Source organism: Aotus nancymaae, unplaced genomic scaffold (assembly GCF_030222135.1).
Source record: "Aotus nancymaae isolate 86718 unplaced genomic scaffold, 86718_ANA_hifiasm-v0.15.2.pri h1tg000020l, whole genome shotgun sequence".
Lineage (NCBI taxonomy): Eukaryota > Metazoa > Chordata > Mammalia > Primates > Aotidae > Aotus > Aotus nancymaae.
Window position 1 is genome coordinate 41,965,887 of NW_026988432.1, and position 19,639 is coordinate 41,985,525.

At 40.9% G+C, this 19,639-nt stretch overlaps 1 protein-coding gene across 4 annotated transcripts in view; it reads right to left on the reverse strand.

The window, feature by feature from the left end:
* The window catches only part of MAPRE2 (microtubule associated protein RP/EB family member 2), a 165,437-nt gene that overhangs the window by 15,082 nt on the left and 130,716 nt on the right, over nt 1–19,639 (reverse strand). For all 4 annotated transcript variants that reach the window (XM_012447244.2, XM_012447243.2, XM_012447245.2 and 1 more), the window contains one exon: nt 940–1,079. In XM_012447244.2, the coding sequence (XP_012302667.2) occupies nt 940–1,079 (140 nt within the window). The remainder of the gene's footprint in view (nt 1–939; nt 1,080–19,639) is intronic.

Genomic DNA, 19,639 nt, shown 5'->3' on the forward strand with positions numbered 1-19,639 from the left:
GGCCCTGGAGTAAAGGCTCCTCTCATAGCGGCAGGGTAGCCAGGATAAAAGGCTCTCCTCTATGGGCCCTACACTACCCGTTGCTTTTATTACTTTTAAGCTACATATAATCCTAGGAATGATGAGCTAATATTAGAAAATGTACCTAAGATTTTATAATGAAAATTTCAAAGACAGTGGAGCTAGTTAGACTTTACTGTAATTGTGAGGAATATTAGATTAAAAGGAAAGTTCTTCTACTTAAAATACAACTGTGGCCTTTCAGATCCCCCAAATACTGGGTTTGGTGCTCCCGCAGCATCCAACTTCTGCCACTGTATCAGATTTTTTGTTTTGCTTGTGTAATAACCTACTGTGTACAACTGCTATCTGTAGTGAAGGAAAGGTATCTATTTTACCAGTATATTACCAGCATTAAGCATAATATCTTTCATATAGAATGAGCTCAACTACTAAAAGCTGAAGAAAGAAAGGTAGGAGGGACAGAGGGAAAAAAGAAGAGAAGGGGAGGGAGACAGACTAACCCTGACATAGCCTTTAACACTTAAGCCAAAAGTAAAAAGGGAGGGAGGGAAAGGGAGACAGACTCACCCTAGTGCAGCACTATCTAGAATGACCAGAAGTGGGCAGGATGGGCTACGGTCTAGCCTGGAGCTCATGACAGCCCTGAGGAGCAGGGGAGGGGAAGGTGGCCTGAAGTCTGCAGCAAGGCTGAGCCATCTGCCCCATCGTAATGCACAGCTTTGAGATTTGTGACTAAAACTTTTTATTCATCATGGGCTACTGATTTTTGTCTTCCCAAACAATTCTTTTTATTCTTACTTAAAACTACCGATTCTTCCTTACATTCCCTCCCTTACCCCAGTCATAGGGAATCCTAGGCCCCCTACCTCTTACATACTACTGCTCCTAGAGGCATGGCCAGGGCTGATGCATTACCTGTTCATTAAGTTGTATGACCTGCGTTTCTAAATCTTTATCAGATTTGGATGCTGAGCCGCTGGAGGAAGCCCTTTTGGCTGAAGAGGGTCGAGAAGGTGTGGATCCTGGTTTAGCTGCTGGACTTGATTTAGCTGCACCTGAAAGCAATCAGAATAAATGATAAATACTGGCAACATTAAAAATGTGTTTTAGATATATAGAAAATGAATGATATGAAAGGAGCTTACTACACATATAAGAGGTACCTCCAGTGATCCCTTCCCATATAGAAGGAGTACAAATAAGTTCAGCAGGAGTGCACACAGTTAAAGTATGGTTGTTTTGGGCAACTTATCTCACCTTTGTGAGGGCTGTTTTTTTTCCTCAAGTAACATGAGGTTAACGCTATTGTCTCTTCTCCCTCTGGAGATGTAAGAGTAAAATAAACAAAGGGACTTTTAAAGATTTTTAAGAGGAAAGGTTTTTAAATAAACTCAAAAGTATCACCCTAATCGAATTTCTAACAAACAAAAGACCTTACAACTGACTAATACCCTGAAGAAATATCAATACAAATGTATTTTTTTTTCTCTTTTAAAATGTTTCTTAGCTTTAGCCACTAATGTGTCTAAGAGCAATGACATCTCCATAGCAGCAGGCACTCCTGATGCCCAGACCTTGGTTTCTAAATGTTATTTTGCCCTAAAAGGGTTTCTTGAGAAATGGCTGATTCTAGGGATGGGGCAGTAAATGTTCAGACTGAGCTTAGGATATCTTGTGTCAAAAAGCAAGGATGTGCTCAAGGATTAATGTCAAGAGCATGAAGGGGCTCCCAACTAGTCACCCTTGGGACAGTCTGAATATCAGAAAGAACAACAAATAGCTTCATTTACTGTAATGCACTGGATAAATAAAAATCTATTAGTTTAGAATGACAGAGACAGGCTGGAAGACAGGGAGAGGGAGAAGGAAGAGAAAAGAATATAAAGATCTTTTTAATCCTTTTTAAGGAACACTGGCAGCCAGTAAATGTAAAAGAAATGCTGGAACTAGAACATAAATCACAGTTTTGCAACATCCATAACTAATAACTGATTCAGAAAGGGCTCATCCTTGGACATGTAAACCTTAGGTGAGAAGGTTTTGGGAAACAATATTTATATGTGTTACTCTACAAAGTAATTTACTCTAAAGGGGAAAATGCACCCTTACAATGAGGAGATCTGAGGGTCAGCACCTTAAGCAAGTGATCCACTCAGCATCACTAATAATGTCACATAGTGGAAAAAAGAAAGACCACTGGTTTCAGGTAAGACCTCACCTATCTGGAGCTCAGCTCACAACAGACTCTCAGTACCTAGAACAATGTGCAGACACAAGAATGGCCTCTGCGGCCAAAACAGAAGTCCCAATGTACACGCAATATACTTCACGGATTCTGAATTCCAAGCCATTACTGTGGGCCACCCTTCCCTCTTCCTCTGAACAGTCCCCGGGAAGTGGCAGCTGTTTTCCACCACCCCTTCAGTCTGGTGTAGGTGCTCCTTCTCTGCACTCCCACTGGCCTTCTCTCCCAACCCCCACTCTTATTTAGAGCAAGAAGCACATCTTACTCTTCTTTGTAACCCCAGTGCGTAGCACAATGCTTAGTTGAACTTGTATTTGGTTGAAGAGCAAAGTTTAACTAAATATATAAACATGTAAATAAAACTTTTTGTGATGTGGTTTCCAATCTTACAGTTTATTTCCAACTTCACAGTTTATTAGTACCAATAGATTAGCAAGAGCCAAAGGGTTATAAAGACAGGTATGTGATGGTAGTTACAAGTTTCAACCAACATCCTAATTACAAAGTAGCAAACAGGAAGACCATAAAAATTTTTTTGTGTCTTGAGGTGCCTGGGGTCGTTATCTCCAGATGCAAGTCACACACACCCTCTGGAAGCACTCACAGCATTACAGCCTCTAAAATACATGCCTTTCTGTTAATTTTTTAAAAAATAAACTTCTTTAAAAATACAGGGAGGTGTCTAATATACTTTAAAATGAGAATGATAAATTGGGAAAGATTTAAATAGTTTGAATATTCACAGGGTAAATCTGCAGATCCCTGGAAACCTCACCTATGCAGAAGAGCTTCCCAAGGGTTCTACAGAGCTGACGTTTTGCTTTATTTGTGACTGGTATATGGCTACAGGGGCCCTTCTTCATCTCTGTAGAAGCCCATATGGCACCATCCTGGAATACTACTTCCATGTCCCACTGACCAAGTTCTTTAACCCAAAGGCAAACCAACTGGGTAAAGAAAACAATGTGGATGAGCAGGCAGGGCGGCAGCGTGAGCATACCTGATCTCTCAAAGATCCTTCTCCGAGGCAGCCACCAGCCTAACAGCTGGGGAGACAGCTTCGGAAATACCATGTTCTTTCAGATCCTTTTATAGGCAATACCTCATATTTTAATATAAAGAAAGTCTAACAGAAAGTAGTGCAAAGACTACCTAGGATCAATACCCCTTACACAAATATTTATTAACTGCCTGCCATGGGCCATGCACTGGAGGACCCTAAAAATGCCTAAGATGCAGTCTTTGTTCTCCAGCTCAGTCTCACATGAGCAACAGTTATCTAAGAATTCCCAGGTGTGGCACCTTCAACATTCTCAGGGATAAGCCAGGATTCTATGACTCCATGACCATCCCATGTGATGGGGCTTGGCTGTGTCCCCATCCACATCTCATCTTCAATTGTAGTTCCCATAATCCCCACGTGTTGTGGGAGGGACCCGGTGGCAGGTCACTGAAGCATGGGGGGTGGTTACCTCCATGCAGTTTTCATGCTAGTCAGTGAGTTCTCCCAAGATCTGATGGTTTTATAAGGGGCTTTTTCCCTCTTTGCTTGGCACTTCCTCCTTCCTGCTGCCATGTGAAGAGGGACGTGTTTGCTTCCCCCTCAGCCACTATTTTAAGTTTTCTGAGGCCTTCCCAGCCCTGAGAAACTGTGAGTCAATTAAACCTCCTTTCTTTATAAATTATCCAATCTTGGGCAGTTCTTTATGGCAGTGTAAGAACTAATACACCATGCAATTCAGGCTGTATTCCCTCTGCCTCCTTCCTGTCCCCTACTTCCTCTGAGTGAGCAGGTCTACCATCCTTCCAGCCTCAGTTCAGATGTCACTTTGTGAGGCCACAGTGCCCTGAGCACTTTCCTAATGGCATGCACCAACTGTTATGGTACAGCTATTTCTTTAATGCCTACTTCTCCCATGAACGTAAACCCCAGGACATAAGAGTTTTATCTGTTTTAGTCACCACCTTATGTTCTCACCACCAATCACAGTGCCTGACCCAGAGACACCCAATAATAGTTTTTATAATTCATTATACAAGACCTAGCAGAAGCATCTCTCCGGGGTAAGGACGTGGGGAAGCTTGAAGAGCTGATGCCAATGTCAAAGTCATAGACACAAAGAACCAGCAAGACAAGAAGGAAACCAAACAAAAACCATCAGTTTTCCATAAAGAGCGCTCCTCCTTGGTCTCCTCTCAAGATTACCTTCTGTAAATGACTTAGGTTCTGTACCTACACAGAATCAAGAGAGGCAGCATAAATTCAGTTGGTAAATGCTTAACTCTGAGTGGTCTGTGTCATCCAAGCCCGTGCCATGCTCACTGGCCCCTCCTGAGGGACACAGCCTTGCAGAGGAGGTCTCCCTAAATAGCATGTGATGACCCACCCACCCTGGCAGTCTTTCATAGGCAGGTCAGCAACTACGAAGTGGTAGCAATAACTGAGCTAGGATCATCAGACACACTCATGTTCTGGTATGTAGCCTTATCCAGTCTGATGTCAATTTATAAAGAAAAATGTCATGGAAGAGCCAGGAGCTGACTGCTTATAATATAGGGCTACCACTAATTATGTTATCAGGATATCATAAAATAGGGCTTGAAAAAAAATGAAATGTTTGATAAGATGTAGAAGGGGTCGTGGCAAGTCAAACCCTTGGGCAAAGCCACGTTATGAGAGAAGAGCAACTATGAAGAAGCATAGGACACTGGCCAGGAGAGCAGCGAGACACGTGGGGAGGCGCTCGGTGTGGCTCATGGGAGGGAGGGAGGGAGGGAGGGCACGGCAGCTGCAGTTACTGATGCTCTCCCGGTTCCAGCCACACACAGTCACGTGGGGAAATAGGTTTTGTTTTGTTTTGTTTTCTTCCTTTGAGGAAATATCCCTTGCTGTTAACAGAGCCCAACTTCAACCTGTCTGTGTAGCTCTAACTCACCAAGCTGTGGTTAAGCAGCGTCAGCCCTAAAATGGCATCTGTGGTCATGAATCGGGCAAAGGTCAGGTGGTGGCCTAGGGCCCCAGGGCTCGCCCACTGGCACACACATTTACACCTCCTGGATCCCTTTGAGATGAGAGAGATGCAGGCGATGAAAATCAGGCTTGGCATCTTCTGCGGCTCCACCACCTACACACACGTGGGATGGAAGCACCGCTTCCCTTCTGCCCCACCCTTAAGCCTCACTAACTGGGGGACACAGTGCAGGCTGAGTGAAGGAAGAAATGGAAAACAAATTCTAAACATTTAATAACCAGTCACTTAGGTCATTAATATTTGATATTTAAAATAATTTAAAATTGAAATTCTATTGTTTGAAAAAAACTGATAACAGAGGAAAATAAATGATGCAGAGGATATGTGAGGTCAGGCCTAGTTAACTACATTTTTACCTTCAAATGAATAAATGTGAAGAAATGAAACAGCAGGAAAGGCATGGGAAAGCTCTTAGTATCTTCTGAGGTTAGGGCAAAGAAAAAATCCCCCAAACCCCATATTTAACAGTTAAACTAAAAGCTCGTTTTCAAATAAATGTAAAGTGGGCTCATTAAATTATCACAAGCTACAATTTGAAACGGAAGTAATTTACCCCTCACAGCTGTCACATGATTAAGAAATACTAGTTGTATAAAAATAAAAATGAAACCTTTTGCCCTCATTATATTCAATGATTTCATGTTTTCCTTTTCAGAATAAACAATAGACAATATCCTCACATCTAGCATGACTCTTTAGAGTTAAGAACTCGTTTTTGTTTATTTGCTTTCTAAGTCTTGCTGTCTTCTAACAACCACACTCTAAAGTTTCTGGGGCTGCCAGATATTCTTTCCCGCCTTACCTGGGCCAAATAACAAGACTGTTCTCAAAAAACTGTAGAGTTATCAATGTCATAAACTTAACAATAACAGAATACTTTTACGTGAGCTACCATCTGTATTCCAATCTTGTAAACTGGTCCAAACATGTCTCTGACAGCATCCAATCCTGGTTTTAGATACTGAGGTCCTCAATAGCTATCTTTTTGCTTCCCAGAATGCCCCACTCCATCAGTGATTTGACTTCTGTACCTTTCCCAGGTCTCTTGGCTCAATGATGCTTATGTGGAAAACATTTACATAATGGCTTTTACAGAGAGTGCACCTACTTTGGCTATAAGACAGATATAGATTTTTTTTCTTGCAGCTGATTCAAACGTTTCAAATTTTTTTCAAGCTGCATTTGATGATGTCCTGAGAACATAATTAGTGGTGGCCCTGTTTACAAGCAACCATTTTGCCCTCAAGCTTTTCTACCTCCCTAATTTTACCTTTCAAAATAAAAAGGAATTTCAGAAACAGAGGAAAATAAGCATAAATTCTGTCCAAGTCCCTGTAATTCTCTGAATTTGCTCATTGGACATGATTTACAATGCTAGCCTTTGAGCAGTTGTGTCTTAATTAATGCCTTTAGGATTTGGGGGTATAAATATGATTCTGAGACATTTTAACCACAGTTGTAAAGAAATCAGAGTGGTCTGATTCACTGCCTTAGTGAAGCCAGGGCACTGCTGTGTCTAATGTCAATAACTAGTAGCTTGCTTAGTGTTTATGGAAAATGCTGCAACATATAGGGCATATGAGGCCCAATGGATTCAAGGATGAAGCAAGTAAAAGCGCTGAACTTGGCTTTATCTTTCATGGCCAAGACTCTGCTGGAATTCAGAAATTCTTTTCACATAACTTGCCATATTATTCCTTTTGCCAAAATCATAAACAGAGGAGCTAAAAATATGACATTAATTCTGTCGACAAGAACCACAGAGACGTTACAAACATGAGCGTGCGCGCACACACGCAGGCGGCTGCCATTCTTCTGGTCATGGTCATTCCTAATTTTTCGCTACTTTGAGAGCCTTTCCCCTCCCAAACCATCCCCCAAGCTCTTCTCAGTCAATTAAAAAAAAAAACAACCCAGAGCTGAATATCTATGGCAGAAGATACACTGCATCTGCATTGATTCATTGTGGATGGATCTGATATCACTTTCTTATCCCCTGCACCTTGGCAAATAGATGGTATTTTTTAACAGATAATGAGCTTGGTCAAAAAAAAAAGTAACGTCATTGCTGGGAAAAGGGTATGGGCTAGACTGATGAGGAGAGTGAATTCTACAGGAAGAGGACTTCTTTGGTAACTGAACTGACACCACAGCCCTCATACTGTAACAGGACTGCCAGTCCCTATGGAATTCTGATTACTGCAGATTCAAGTTATATTGACCTGGTCTTTCCTTCAAACCTGCCTCTATACTTTCACTTTGTAGATTCTGTAATTTGCTGTGAGCTGAGGGCAAACAAGCACCTCAGTGGACAGAGTTCAGTCCAAATGCAACTTTAACAGGGTTCTGGGCTGCTCTGATTCATGAGATAATTAGGAGGCTGGTTTTTAAATTCTGAAATTGGCAGTTTACAGCCCTTATGACTTCTGTTCTGACCAATGGAGCCAGTGGTAAGGTTTGCAGCTCTTCCCTTTCAGTGGCGGCTCAAAGAGCAGCCAGGGGCGGCTCCACACAGCAGGCATTAGCCACAACAATCTCATGGGAATGAAGACCTGGTATGGAATTGGACATCCTTCACCTGCCTCTAGGGAGGCAGTGAGTGCAGTGGTCAAGAGTGGGGGCTCTGCAGCCAGATAGCCTTCTTCGGGGGGTCCCAGCTCTGCTACTTCCTGACTGGTGTGGCTTTGCAGCCACCTTGCTTGCTTTACATTTAAGAAAGGAAGAGCAGCCAACGTGGTGAAACCCCATCTCTACCAAATATACAAAAATTAGCTGGGTATGGTGGTATGTGCCTGTAATCCCAGCTACTCAGGAGGCTGAGGCAGGAGAATTGCTTGAATCGGGACCCGGCAGGTGGAGGTTGCAGTGAGCCAAGATCTTGCCACTGCACTTCAGCTTGGGCTACAGAGCCCATCTCAAAAAAAAAAAAAAAAAAAAAAAAGAAAGGAAGAGCAGTACCAATTTCCCAGAGTTGGGAGGGGTACATGACTTAATACGTGGAAAATACTTAACACAAGGGGCCTGGCACATAATATGTGCTCAATAAATGGTAGCTTACATGACTATTATTACTCAGCAAATGAGACCTGATTCAACTAATGATGCAAAAGTGCATTGATTTCCCATTTCTAGATGCTACTAAAATAAAAACAAACAGTTGAAATACTAAGAAAATAAGACTCAATTTTATTCAAACAAAATTTTCGTAAATTAACCCAATTTTTACACAGTAAACAACTATTGTATAATTTAAAGATGTAGATATGCACAACTGCATCATGTATATATGCTCAGCTTCAATAAACTTGTTTTTAGAACCAAAAAAATGTGATTAACTCATAACCCACCAATGGGCGCCAAGGCATAGGTTCCTTCCATTCCATGCTCTCCCTATCTATCTTCATCTGTGCTTCTTCTAAATTATCCTAATTCATTCATTTGTGTAAATATTTATTGAGCCATAACCTTATTATGTACCTGGCAAGCTAACAAGCAGTCAAGATCAAACAATGAATGAAACATAAAGGATGCCTGTCCTTGTGGAATTTACATTCTAACAGGAGAACTAGACAATAGATAATAACATGATAAATCAGTAAGTGATAGAATCAACTAGAAAATAAGTGCTATGAACAGGAGAAAAGCAGAGCAGGGTTAGGTAAAGAGAGCTGGGCTGGGGGTGGGGGCGAGTGGCAATTTTAAATAGGAATTTCATGGAATGCCTAAGCATCCACTACGGAGCATTCCTCCAGTTTCGATTTCTCAACTCAGGTCCATGGTACTTTCATGGGCCACACCCACACCAAGGCCACCCAGAAGAACAGAGGTCAGGACACCGAGCACCAGCAGGGCAGCGCCAGGTGCCCCTTTTGGTGGGAGTCCTGCTGCAGTCTCACACAGACACAGGAGGCGAGGCCCTCCTGTGTGAGGTCGCCCTGGCTCAACAGTCTCATTCTTCACAGAAGCCAACAGCTCTTGTAACAAACTCCATAGTCACAACTTCCAGGATCCCTACAGGGAACATGCCAGTTGTAGGAGTATCCCTTCCTTCTTCAAGGCCTCTCACAGTGAGTGTGAGATCTGAGCCAAGACCCAAGGAAGGAGAGGAAGGTGGCCATCTGGACAGCCAGGAGCAGAGCAGGCCAGGCAGAGGAAAGGCTGAATGGGGATGCAAAGGCCCTGCCTCCCCGATCGGGAGCCAGGTCAGGTGGCTGGGGCAGGGTAAGAATGGGATACCGCAGGTAGAGAGAAGGTCAGAGATGTAGAGGGGCAGGTCACAAAGGGCCTCGCAGGGAAAAGGGAAGCTGGTGCAAGATCCTGAACAGAGTGACACAATCTGGCTTGTCTTTCAAAAGGCTCACTCTGCCTGCTGTGTTGAGAACAGGCCAGGAAGGCTGAGGGGAAATGCAGAAAGGCCAGCTAGGTGGCTACTGCAGTAATTTCCTCGGGTATGAGCAGTGAGTGCCTAAGACAAGATTTCTTGTGTTTTTGGTAAAGTACCTGCAATGCTATAGTTTAGGAAACACTATTCTACACCCTACAGAACAGTCACCAAACATCCAGAGATTTCACAAAACCTATGTTTGGCAATGTTAACAGCAACAGAAAGACACTCTGTGATCAATGGCATATGCTATTGATTCCAAGGGGAGGGTTTAAGAGAAAATGGGCGGTAACAAGAGCTATGAGTCAGCCTGTGTCCCTCCCAATCCACTGTTTAGGGGTCATTACAGTGTAAAATAAATGGCTCTGCGCCTGGGAGAGCATCCGAGTGAGATGCACTGCAGGTCGGGGGCCTGCCGAGGGCATGGCTGCTGCGGCACAGAGTGAGCAGCACCTGAGGACCTCTCTTGGCTGACTGGGGGTCTCGAAGCCTGCCCCTGCCAAGGACAGAGGGCCTGACTCTGCTGAGCGTGTCCAGTGAGTGTGAGCCTTCACATACCGAGTTACTTCTGCCCTGCTTACTGTCTCTGCTAGAGATGATGTGCTTATTTTTAGCCGTCATGTGATTCCAGTATTTTCCAGGCTCTGCTTGAGTCACTCTGGTTTCAGAGAATTTTTCATAGGGGGAAAAAAGCAGGAAAGCATTCTGCATCTTAAAATGGCTCAAGTATTAAAGATTCTATCTTTTAAATAGTCATTTCAACATCCTATCTATTTCTTTCAATAAACTACTGACTTTTCACACCTCACATATTGGTAAAAAATTAAGTGTCCTTTGAAACACATTAGGTATCAAATCCAGTCACCATCTTCATTTAAAATGTTATTTTTTGATCATTCTCAGAGCAATAGAAATGGAGAGGCTCACTCACCCCAATGAAAATCACACACAGCACATCCCCAAAATAATGTAGAGGAGCAGCCCTTCGCCTGTTTACTGCAGTAACAGGGGAAGATGGTGACAGAGTCCCGCACGCTGAGCCAGCCCACTGGGCGGACGACACACAGGCGTTACCATGACAACAACATCGAGGGTGCTACTGCACTCCTGGCATGCAGCAGTCATTTAACCAAAAAGCTTATAAACGGGATGGTCATTCTGGGGGAACGTTAAGTACTAAGTTTATGACGTGTTGTCCTTTAGACTCCAGTCAGAACCCCTACTGAGTGACAATTAGCAGGACCAGTGTTTGTGGTTGTTTTTTTGATGGTGGCTGGCCTGTTGTGCTCCATTAACACCATCCTATCCAGACTCTCCTGCTAAGAGAGACATGGTCTGAGGCCACAGGGCAGGCTGGAGCTCAGGGAAGGGAGAACTCTGAGGTGAGCCCCGTGCTCACCAGGCTCCTGGTCCAGGAATCTCTAATTCTTTCAGCCAACTACTAAGTCAGAAACACGCATGTTTATGGCAGCACAATTCACAATAGCAAAGATATGGAACCAACCTAAGTGCCCATCAACCAATGAGTGGATAAAGAGAATGTGGTATAGAAACACCACGGAATACTACTCAGCCATAAAAAGGAACGAAATATGTTTTGCAGCAACTTGGATGGAGCTGGAGGCAATTATTCTAAGTGAAATAACTCAGGAAGAAAAAATTAAATAGTGTATGTTCTCACTTCTAAATGGGAGTTAAGCTGTGAGGATGCATAAAAGTGGTATGATAGACTTTGGGGATGGGGAAGGTTGGGAGGGGAGTGTGGGTAAAAGACGACATATTGGGTACAGTGTACACTGCACTAAAATGGATGGATGCACTAAAAATCTCAGAAGTCTCCATAAAAGGACTTATCCATGTAACCAAAAACCACCTGTACCACAAAACTATTGAAATAAATAAAATTTCAAAAGGAAACAATTTCTGAGCTACTGTGTAGTGTACTAGCATACTTCCTAAGTTACAGTGTAAGGGGCTTCTCAGGTGATGGAAATGACTGGAGAGCACTTCAAAAACAGCCATGTGTTGACTGAGTACTACATCTTCCTTGATCCAAATGAATGCTGCAATGATTCAACTTAAACTCTTCAACTCAACAAGTATTACCCGAGGACCTTCTATGGGCCAGGCAATGGGGGAACAATGATTGAACAAGGCAGAGGTGAGTTATAGTGTAGTTCACCCAACTCAAAAAAATTCCAGAAAATTCTACAAGTCAAAGCTGTTTTCGATTCCTGCCCAATATACTAAGTAACAAAAAAAGTATCAATAATAAAGAAAAATCACAGGGATCCTATGATATTCTGCTTACGGAAACTAAGAATGAATGCTAAGTCACCGTTTTGTGTGGCCTGACGAGGTTTACAATTAGGCTGAGAAGTAAAATCTGATATTGTAGCTATGGAGAGAAAAGGAATGATCCATCAGATGAGCACACGGGGTTTAGTTATAGAATTGATTAATATTTCAGCATGTATCAGGAGCAGCTATATAAGACTAATGACCCAATGCTGTTTTAGAAAGGGCTAGGATGGTCTGCTTCCCAGTGCAGGGAGGACAAAACCTAGCCCTCCTCTGCAGAGCCCTGTGTGAGGAACAGACTCTGCGTGCCCAAATACATGCCAATCACGTCTATCCTTCAGACCATTTACACGGAGAGCTAATCGACCTGAAGGATTAAGAAATCAGAGAAGAGTAATTCTACTAATCTAGGGCTCAATATTCCTGGCTTTTTTATTTGAGATTGACTCTTACTCTGTCACCAGGCTGGAGTGCAGTGGCGCAATCTCGGCTTACTGCAATCTCTGCCTCCTAGGTTCAAGAGATTCCCCTGCTTCAGCCTCCTGAGTAGCTGGGACTACAGGTGTGCACCCCCATGTCCAGCTATTTTTTTATTTTATTTTAGTAGAGACAGGGTTTTACCATGTTGGCCAGGATGGTGTGTCGGCCTCCTGACCTCATGATCTGCCCACCTCAACCTCCCAAAGTGCTGGGATTATAGGCATGAGCCACCATGCCCAGCTGAGGATGAAAGGAAATGTTTTTGAACATTTGAAAATCATGATTAAAAAAAAATGTCATCTCAATAGAACAGCATGTGTTCTGTTATCTCAAGCCTGAGTAACATTGCAGAGTTTTTTATGTCCTCCCCATACCATGTAATTTGCATTTGGTTGTGAAATTTACTGTGGTTCAGTATAGTGTGGGGAGGAGGTAAGAAGGGAAAACAAGACCATATATGTGACATCTGAGAGAGGCAATATAATATAATGATGTAAGAGGAGGGGCTCTGGAATCACAGAGTCAGGCCTTAAATCTTAAGTCCTCTCCTTCTAGTTTGTGACCCTGGCAAGTTACTAAACCTCTCTGTGCCTCAGTTTCCTCAACTTTAAAGTGGAAGATAATAATACAATCTTGTCTTTTAGAATTGCTGAATACATGTTAAGTTCTTAGGATAATAGCTGGCACTCAGTATGTGCTCAATAAATATTTACTAATATTACTGATGGCTCCTTCTATATTTTATTTTTTGAGACAGAGTTCCACTTTGTTGCCCAGGTTGGAGTGTAGTGGCATGAACATGGCTCACTGCAGCCTTGAACCCCAGGCTCAAGTGATCCTCCCACCTCAGCCTCCTGAGTAGCTGGGACTACAGGTGTGTACCACTACACCTGGCTAATTTCTATATTTTTTGTAGAGATGGGGTTTCGCCATGTGGCCCAGGCTGCTCTTGAACTCCTGAGCTCAAGCAATCCTGTCATCTTGGTCTCCCAAAGAGCTGGGATTACAGGCGTGAGCCACTGTGCCTGGCCTTCCTTCTACATTTTAAATGTTTTCATTTTCCTTACTTTCACAAAAAATTCTATTCATATTAAGATTTGGATTCTGAGTTACACAGTAATAGTACCAAAACATTCTGTAGGCTTTGCTCTTTAAGCTTTAAAACACTCTATTTTTTTTTTTTTAAAAAAAACAAAGTACATACTTTGACCCAGAAAGCCAAAATAATTAACAACTGCAAATTGGCCGGGCGTGGTGGCTCACGCCTGTAATCCCAGCACTTTGGGAGGCCGAGGCGGGTGGATCATGAGGTCAAGAGATCGAGACTATCCTGGTCAACATGGTGAAACCCCGTCTCTACTAAAAATACAAAAAATTAGCTGGGCATGGTGGCGCGTGCCTGTAATCCCAGCTACTCAGGAGGCTGAGGCAGGAGAATTGCCTGAATCCAGGAGGCGGAGGTTGCGGTGAGCCGAGATCGCGCCATTGCACTCCAGCCTGAGTAACAAGAGTGAAACTCCGTCTCAAAAAAAAAAAAACAAAAAAACAAAAAAACTGCAAATTGAATTAGTAAATCACCTGTCAAAAATGCTATCTCAGCAAGTAAAGAAACCGGGATGGCAATGAAAAATGTATGGTTCTTCCTAGGAAGAAGCCCTTGGGCTTTTCTACAGATACTGCCAGGAAGTATTCCTATTTGAAACTCCAGAATTCTTCATAATTTTCTGCTCTTTCTCTCTGCTCAATATTTTAAACTCGGAAATATTTAGTGTCCTGGCAAGGCAGAGCACTGCTCATACTTTATGCTGTGGTTTTTGTCATCATAAGAGGTAGGTGCTGTGGTCTGAATGTTTGTGCCCTCCCCAAATCTAGACATTGAAAACTAATCCCCAACAAAATAGTATTAAGAGGTGGTGCCTTTGGGAGGTAATTAGGTTATGAGGGCAGAACTCTCATGAATGAGATCAGTGCCATTATAAAAGAGGCCTAAGGGAGTTTGCCTCTTCCACCATCTGAGGAAACAGTGAGAAGGCATCATGTATGTGGACTGGGCTCTCACCAGACACTGAATCTGCTGGTGCCTTGGTCTTGGACTTCCCAGTCCCCAGGACTGTGAGAAATAAATTTCTGTTGTTTATACAAAGCTGCCTAGTTTATGGCATTTTGTTATAGCAGCCTGAACAGACTAAAACAGTAGGGAAATGCACTTTCAGTTACTCTTTGAGGAGAAAAGTATCTAAATGTCTAGCAGTGTCTCCTATACATCATATATATGTAACCAGAAGAACAAAACCACTGCTACCTCTCTTCTTCCAGGGTGTAGATCTTCTATAATAATTTAATTAGAATATTTTGCAATCATTAGAATATTTCTTTCTATTTTCTCCAAGTCCTGATGTAGCTAAGGAGTAGTCATTAAATGGTATGCAGCTTAGCAACGGGATAGTTTCTTAATATGAACAGGTCAAAAGAATGCAGTGCTGATATGGGGTAAGTATTGGGTAAAAGTGTTTTTCTGGGCACAGTGGCTCACGCTTATAATCCCAGCAGTTTGGGAGGCCGAGGTGGGTGGATCACCTGAGGTCAGGAGTTTGGGACCAGCCTGACCAACATGGAAAAACGCTAAAAATACAAAATAAGCCAGACATGGTGGTGCATGCCTGGAATCCCAGCTACTCAGGGGGCTGAGGCAGGAGAATCACTTGAACCCAGGGGGTGAAGGCTGCAGTGAGCTGAGATCACGCCTTTGCACTCCAGCCTGGGCAACAACAGTGAAACTCTGTCTCAAAAGAAACAGTGTTCTTCATAACAATGAGAAGTACTGACATCTATTTGAAGAGAAGTCTAATTATGGGGCTAGTAAGAAAAATGCATCTCTTCCTTGTATTATTACATGATCTCTAAAATTAATATTTGATCCTTAAAGACATATGTAAGGTACTTGGGTAGGAGGTCATGTGGTTAAGTGACTGGGGACTGTAAAACAGCAGTATCAAGCAGGCATCTACTAGTAAATTGTAAGAATAAAGAGGCATGACTCATCTTGATGGAGAGACCATCAAGGGACAAGAAGGGTACCTATGCCCACGCTACGGGGCTCTGGGAAGCCAAATGCCATCATGGCCTGTCCTAAAGTGGATTTCTTAGAGTAAATAATGGCTTTAGGGAAAGACCAACATTTGTGGTTAAATTAAGGAGTTTCTCAAAATGCAAATGAAGATTTAGTGCCTCTTCACAATAATAAGGAAAAGGAAGTCTTGCATAAAGGCACAGGCCTGAGGCCAAGGTTAGATCCCCTTGAGTGGGAGTTAACTTTCTATGTTTTCCCTTGGACTCTAATTGAGTCAAGAGCCTGTTAAATCACAAACATCAACCCTCTTTGCAGCAACATAACAAAATCTAGTCTTCAGAGCATTACAATTCACAATAACTAAAACATAACCCAAAATTATCTGACATATAAGCAGCCAGGAAAATGTGAAATATTCTCAAAGGAAAATTGTGAGATGGCCAGAATAAGAGAATTAACAGACAAGAATTTTCAAAGTACTAACATAAGCTGCTTAGTGAAGTAAAGAAAATATGCTCATAATGAATGAAAAGATAGGCAAACTCAGCAGAGAAAGAAAAAAATAAACAAAAATATAATAGCTGAAATTTAAAAATGAAGACTTCTACAACAGTAGAATGGAGATGGCAGAGGAAAGAGAGGGTGAACTTGAATTCACATCAACAGAAACCATCTAATCTAAAGAAGAGAGAAAATAAGTACTGGGAAGAAAATCAACTGTGCCTTAGGGACTTGTGGGATAATTTCAAAAGCTCTAACATATGGATAAATGAAGTCCCAGAAGGATAGGACAGAAAGAATGAAGCTGAAAAAAATATTTGAAAAAATAATGCTGGAAACTTCACTAAGACATAAATTCACAGATTCAGGAAGCATAATGAACTCCAAAACAAGATGAATTCAAAGAGAACCATGATTAGGCACATCATAGTTGCACTATAAAAACTAAAGATAAAGAGAAAATTTTGACTGCACTCAGAGAAAAACTATGTGCTACATACAGGGTAGAATGAGTATGCACTTCTTATCTTTGGAGGCCACATGCAGTGGAATAACTTCTTTAAAGTGCTTACAGGCAAAACATTAAACAAAAGCAAAAACAAAACCCAGCTTAAATCCTTTATCAAGTGAAATATTCTTTAAGAATGAAGGTAAAATAAAGACGTTTACAGAAAAAGAAAATCTAAAAAAATGTTTGCCACTGGACCTGCATATACTACAAGAAACCCTAATGAAAGTCCTTCAGGCTAAAGAGAAATGAAACCAGTAGAGAATTTGGGTGTTCAGAAATGAAGAACATTGAAAATAGTAAAAATATGAAAAGAAAAGTTTCCTCTTAATTTCTTTATAATACATGTGCCTGTTTAAAGCATCACTGTCTAATAGAAATATGTGAACCATGTAAAGTTTTCTAGTAGCTACATCAAAAAGGTAAAAAAAACTCCACTGATTTTAACATATGCAAAATATATACAACATATATGAAATATAATTTCTACATGTAATCAATACAAAAATTATTAGATGTTTTATATTCTCTTTCTCATACTAAGTCTTCTAAACTTACCATGCATTTTATACACATAGCACATCTTAATGATGAATAAGCACATTTCTATTTGTAGATCCTTGAGGAATCACTTTACTGTATTTTCACAATGGTTGAACACAATTCAAGAGTTCAAAAGCCACTGTGTATTAGACAGTGTAGGTTTAAAGCAAAAGTTATAACATTGTCTTGTGGGGTTCATAATGTATGTAAGTGTAATACATATGACAACTATAACAAAGAACAATGGGGAGAGGTGGTTGCAAGGTTTCCACATTTTACATAAAAGTATGCAGTATTAATTTTAAGTACAGCATGTAAAAACAAGAATATATACTGTAATGCTTAGAACAACCCCTAAAAAACTAGTGCAAGAAGGTGTAGTTTAAAAGGTGATAAGTAAATTAAAATAGAATTCTAAAAAATATTTTAAAATCCAGAAGATGACAGGAAGGGAGAAACAAAACAAGAAACAGAGGGGACTAACAGAAAACAAATGATAATGTGGTAGATCTAAATCCAACCAAATCAATAATTACATAATTATATGAAATGTAAATGGGCTGGACACTCTAATTAAACAGAAGAGATTATCAGAATGAATAAAAAAGCAAGACCTGACATGCTGTTGCACTTTAAATATAAAGACAAAGACAGATAGAAATTTAACTTATCACGGAGAAAGATGATACCATGTAACAGTAAGTATAAGAAAGCTGGAGTAGCTAGATTAATGTCAAATAAAATAAATTTCAAGGCAAAGAATATTATCAAAGATAAAGAGGAACACTTCATACAATAAAAAGGCCATACTGCCCAAAGTAATTTATAGATTCAATGCTATTCAATTCATTGATATTCTTCACAGAATTAGAAAAAAACTATTTTAAATTTCATATGAAATCAGAGACAAGTATTAATTTTAAGCATAGTGTGAAAAAAACAAGAATATATATTGTAATCCTTAGAGCAAACAAGACAATCCTAAGCAAAAAGAACAATGTTGGAGACATCACATTACCTGACTTAAACTATACTACAAAGCTACAGTAATCAAAACAGCACGGTACTGGTACCAAAACAGACATATAGACCAATGAAACAGAACAGAGACCTCAGAAATAATAACACACATCTACAATCATCTGATCTTTGACAAACCTAACACAAACAAGCAATGGGGATAGAAGCTCCTATTCAGTAAAGGTAATGGGAAAACTGGCTAGCAATATGCAGAAAACTGTAACTGGATCCCTTCCTTATACTTTATACAAAAATTAACTCAAGATGGATCAAAGACTTAAATGTAAAACCCAAAATCATAAAAACCCTAGAAGAAAACCTAGGCGATACCATTCAGGACATAGGCATGGCTAAAGACTTCAGGACAAAAATGCCAAAAGTAATTGCAACAAAAGCCAAAATTGGCAAATAGGATCTAATTAAACTAAAGAGTCTCTGTAGCAAAAGAAACTATCATCAGAGTGAACAGGCAGCCTACAGAATGGGAGAACATTTTTGCAGTCTACCCATCTGACTAAGGTCTAATATTCAGAATTTACAAGGAACTTAAATATATTTACAAGAAAAAAACAATCCCATCAAAAAGGGCAAAGGATATGAACAGACACTTCTCAAAAGAAGACATTTATGCAGCCAACAAACATGAAGAAAAGAGAAATGCAAATCAAAAGCACAATGAGATACCATCTCACGTCAGTTAGAATGGTGATTATTAAAAAGTCAGGAAAAAATAGATGTTGGTGAGGCTGTAAAGAAATAGGAATGCTTTTACACTGTTGGTGGGAGTGTAAATTAGTTCAACCACTGTGAAAGACAGTATGGTGATTCCTCAAGGATCTAGAACCAGAAATGCCATTTGACCCAGCAATCCCATTACTGGGTATATGCCCAAAGGAATATAAATCATTCTACTATAAAGACACATGCACACTTATGTTTATTGTAGCATTATTTACAATAGCAAAGACATGGAATCAACCCAAATGCCCATCAATGATAGGCTGGATAAAGAAAATGTGGTACATATATACCATGGAACACTATGCAGCCATAAAAAGGAATGAGATCACGTCCTTTGCAGGGACATAGATGAAGCTGGAAACCATCATCCTCAGCAAACTAACATTAGAAACAGAAAACCAAATACTGCATGTTCTCACTCGTAAGTGGGAGTTGAACAATGAGAACACATGGACACAAGGAGGGGAACATCATACACTGGGACCTGTTTGGGGGGTTGTGGGTGAGGGGAGGGAACTTAAGAGGACTGGTCAATAGGTGCAGCAAACCACCATGGCACACATATACCTATGTAACAAATCTGTACATTCTGTACATATATCTCGTTTTTTTTTTTTTAGAAGAGAAAAAGAGAAAAAAGGTCTATTCAATGGGATGACTTAACACTTGTAAATATGTATACATCTAGTAATAGAGCACTAAAATACAATAAACAAGAACGGAGAGAATTAAAGGGAAAATGGACAATTCCATGATTAATGCAGGAAACTTCAACAGACTCTGCAGCAAC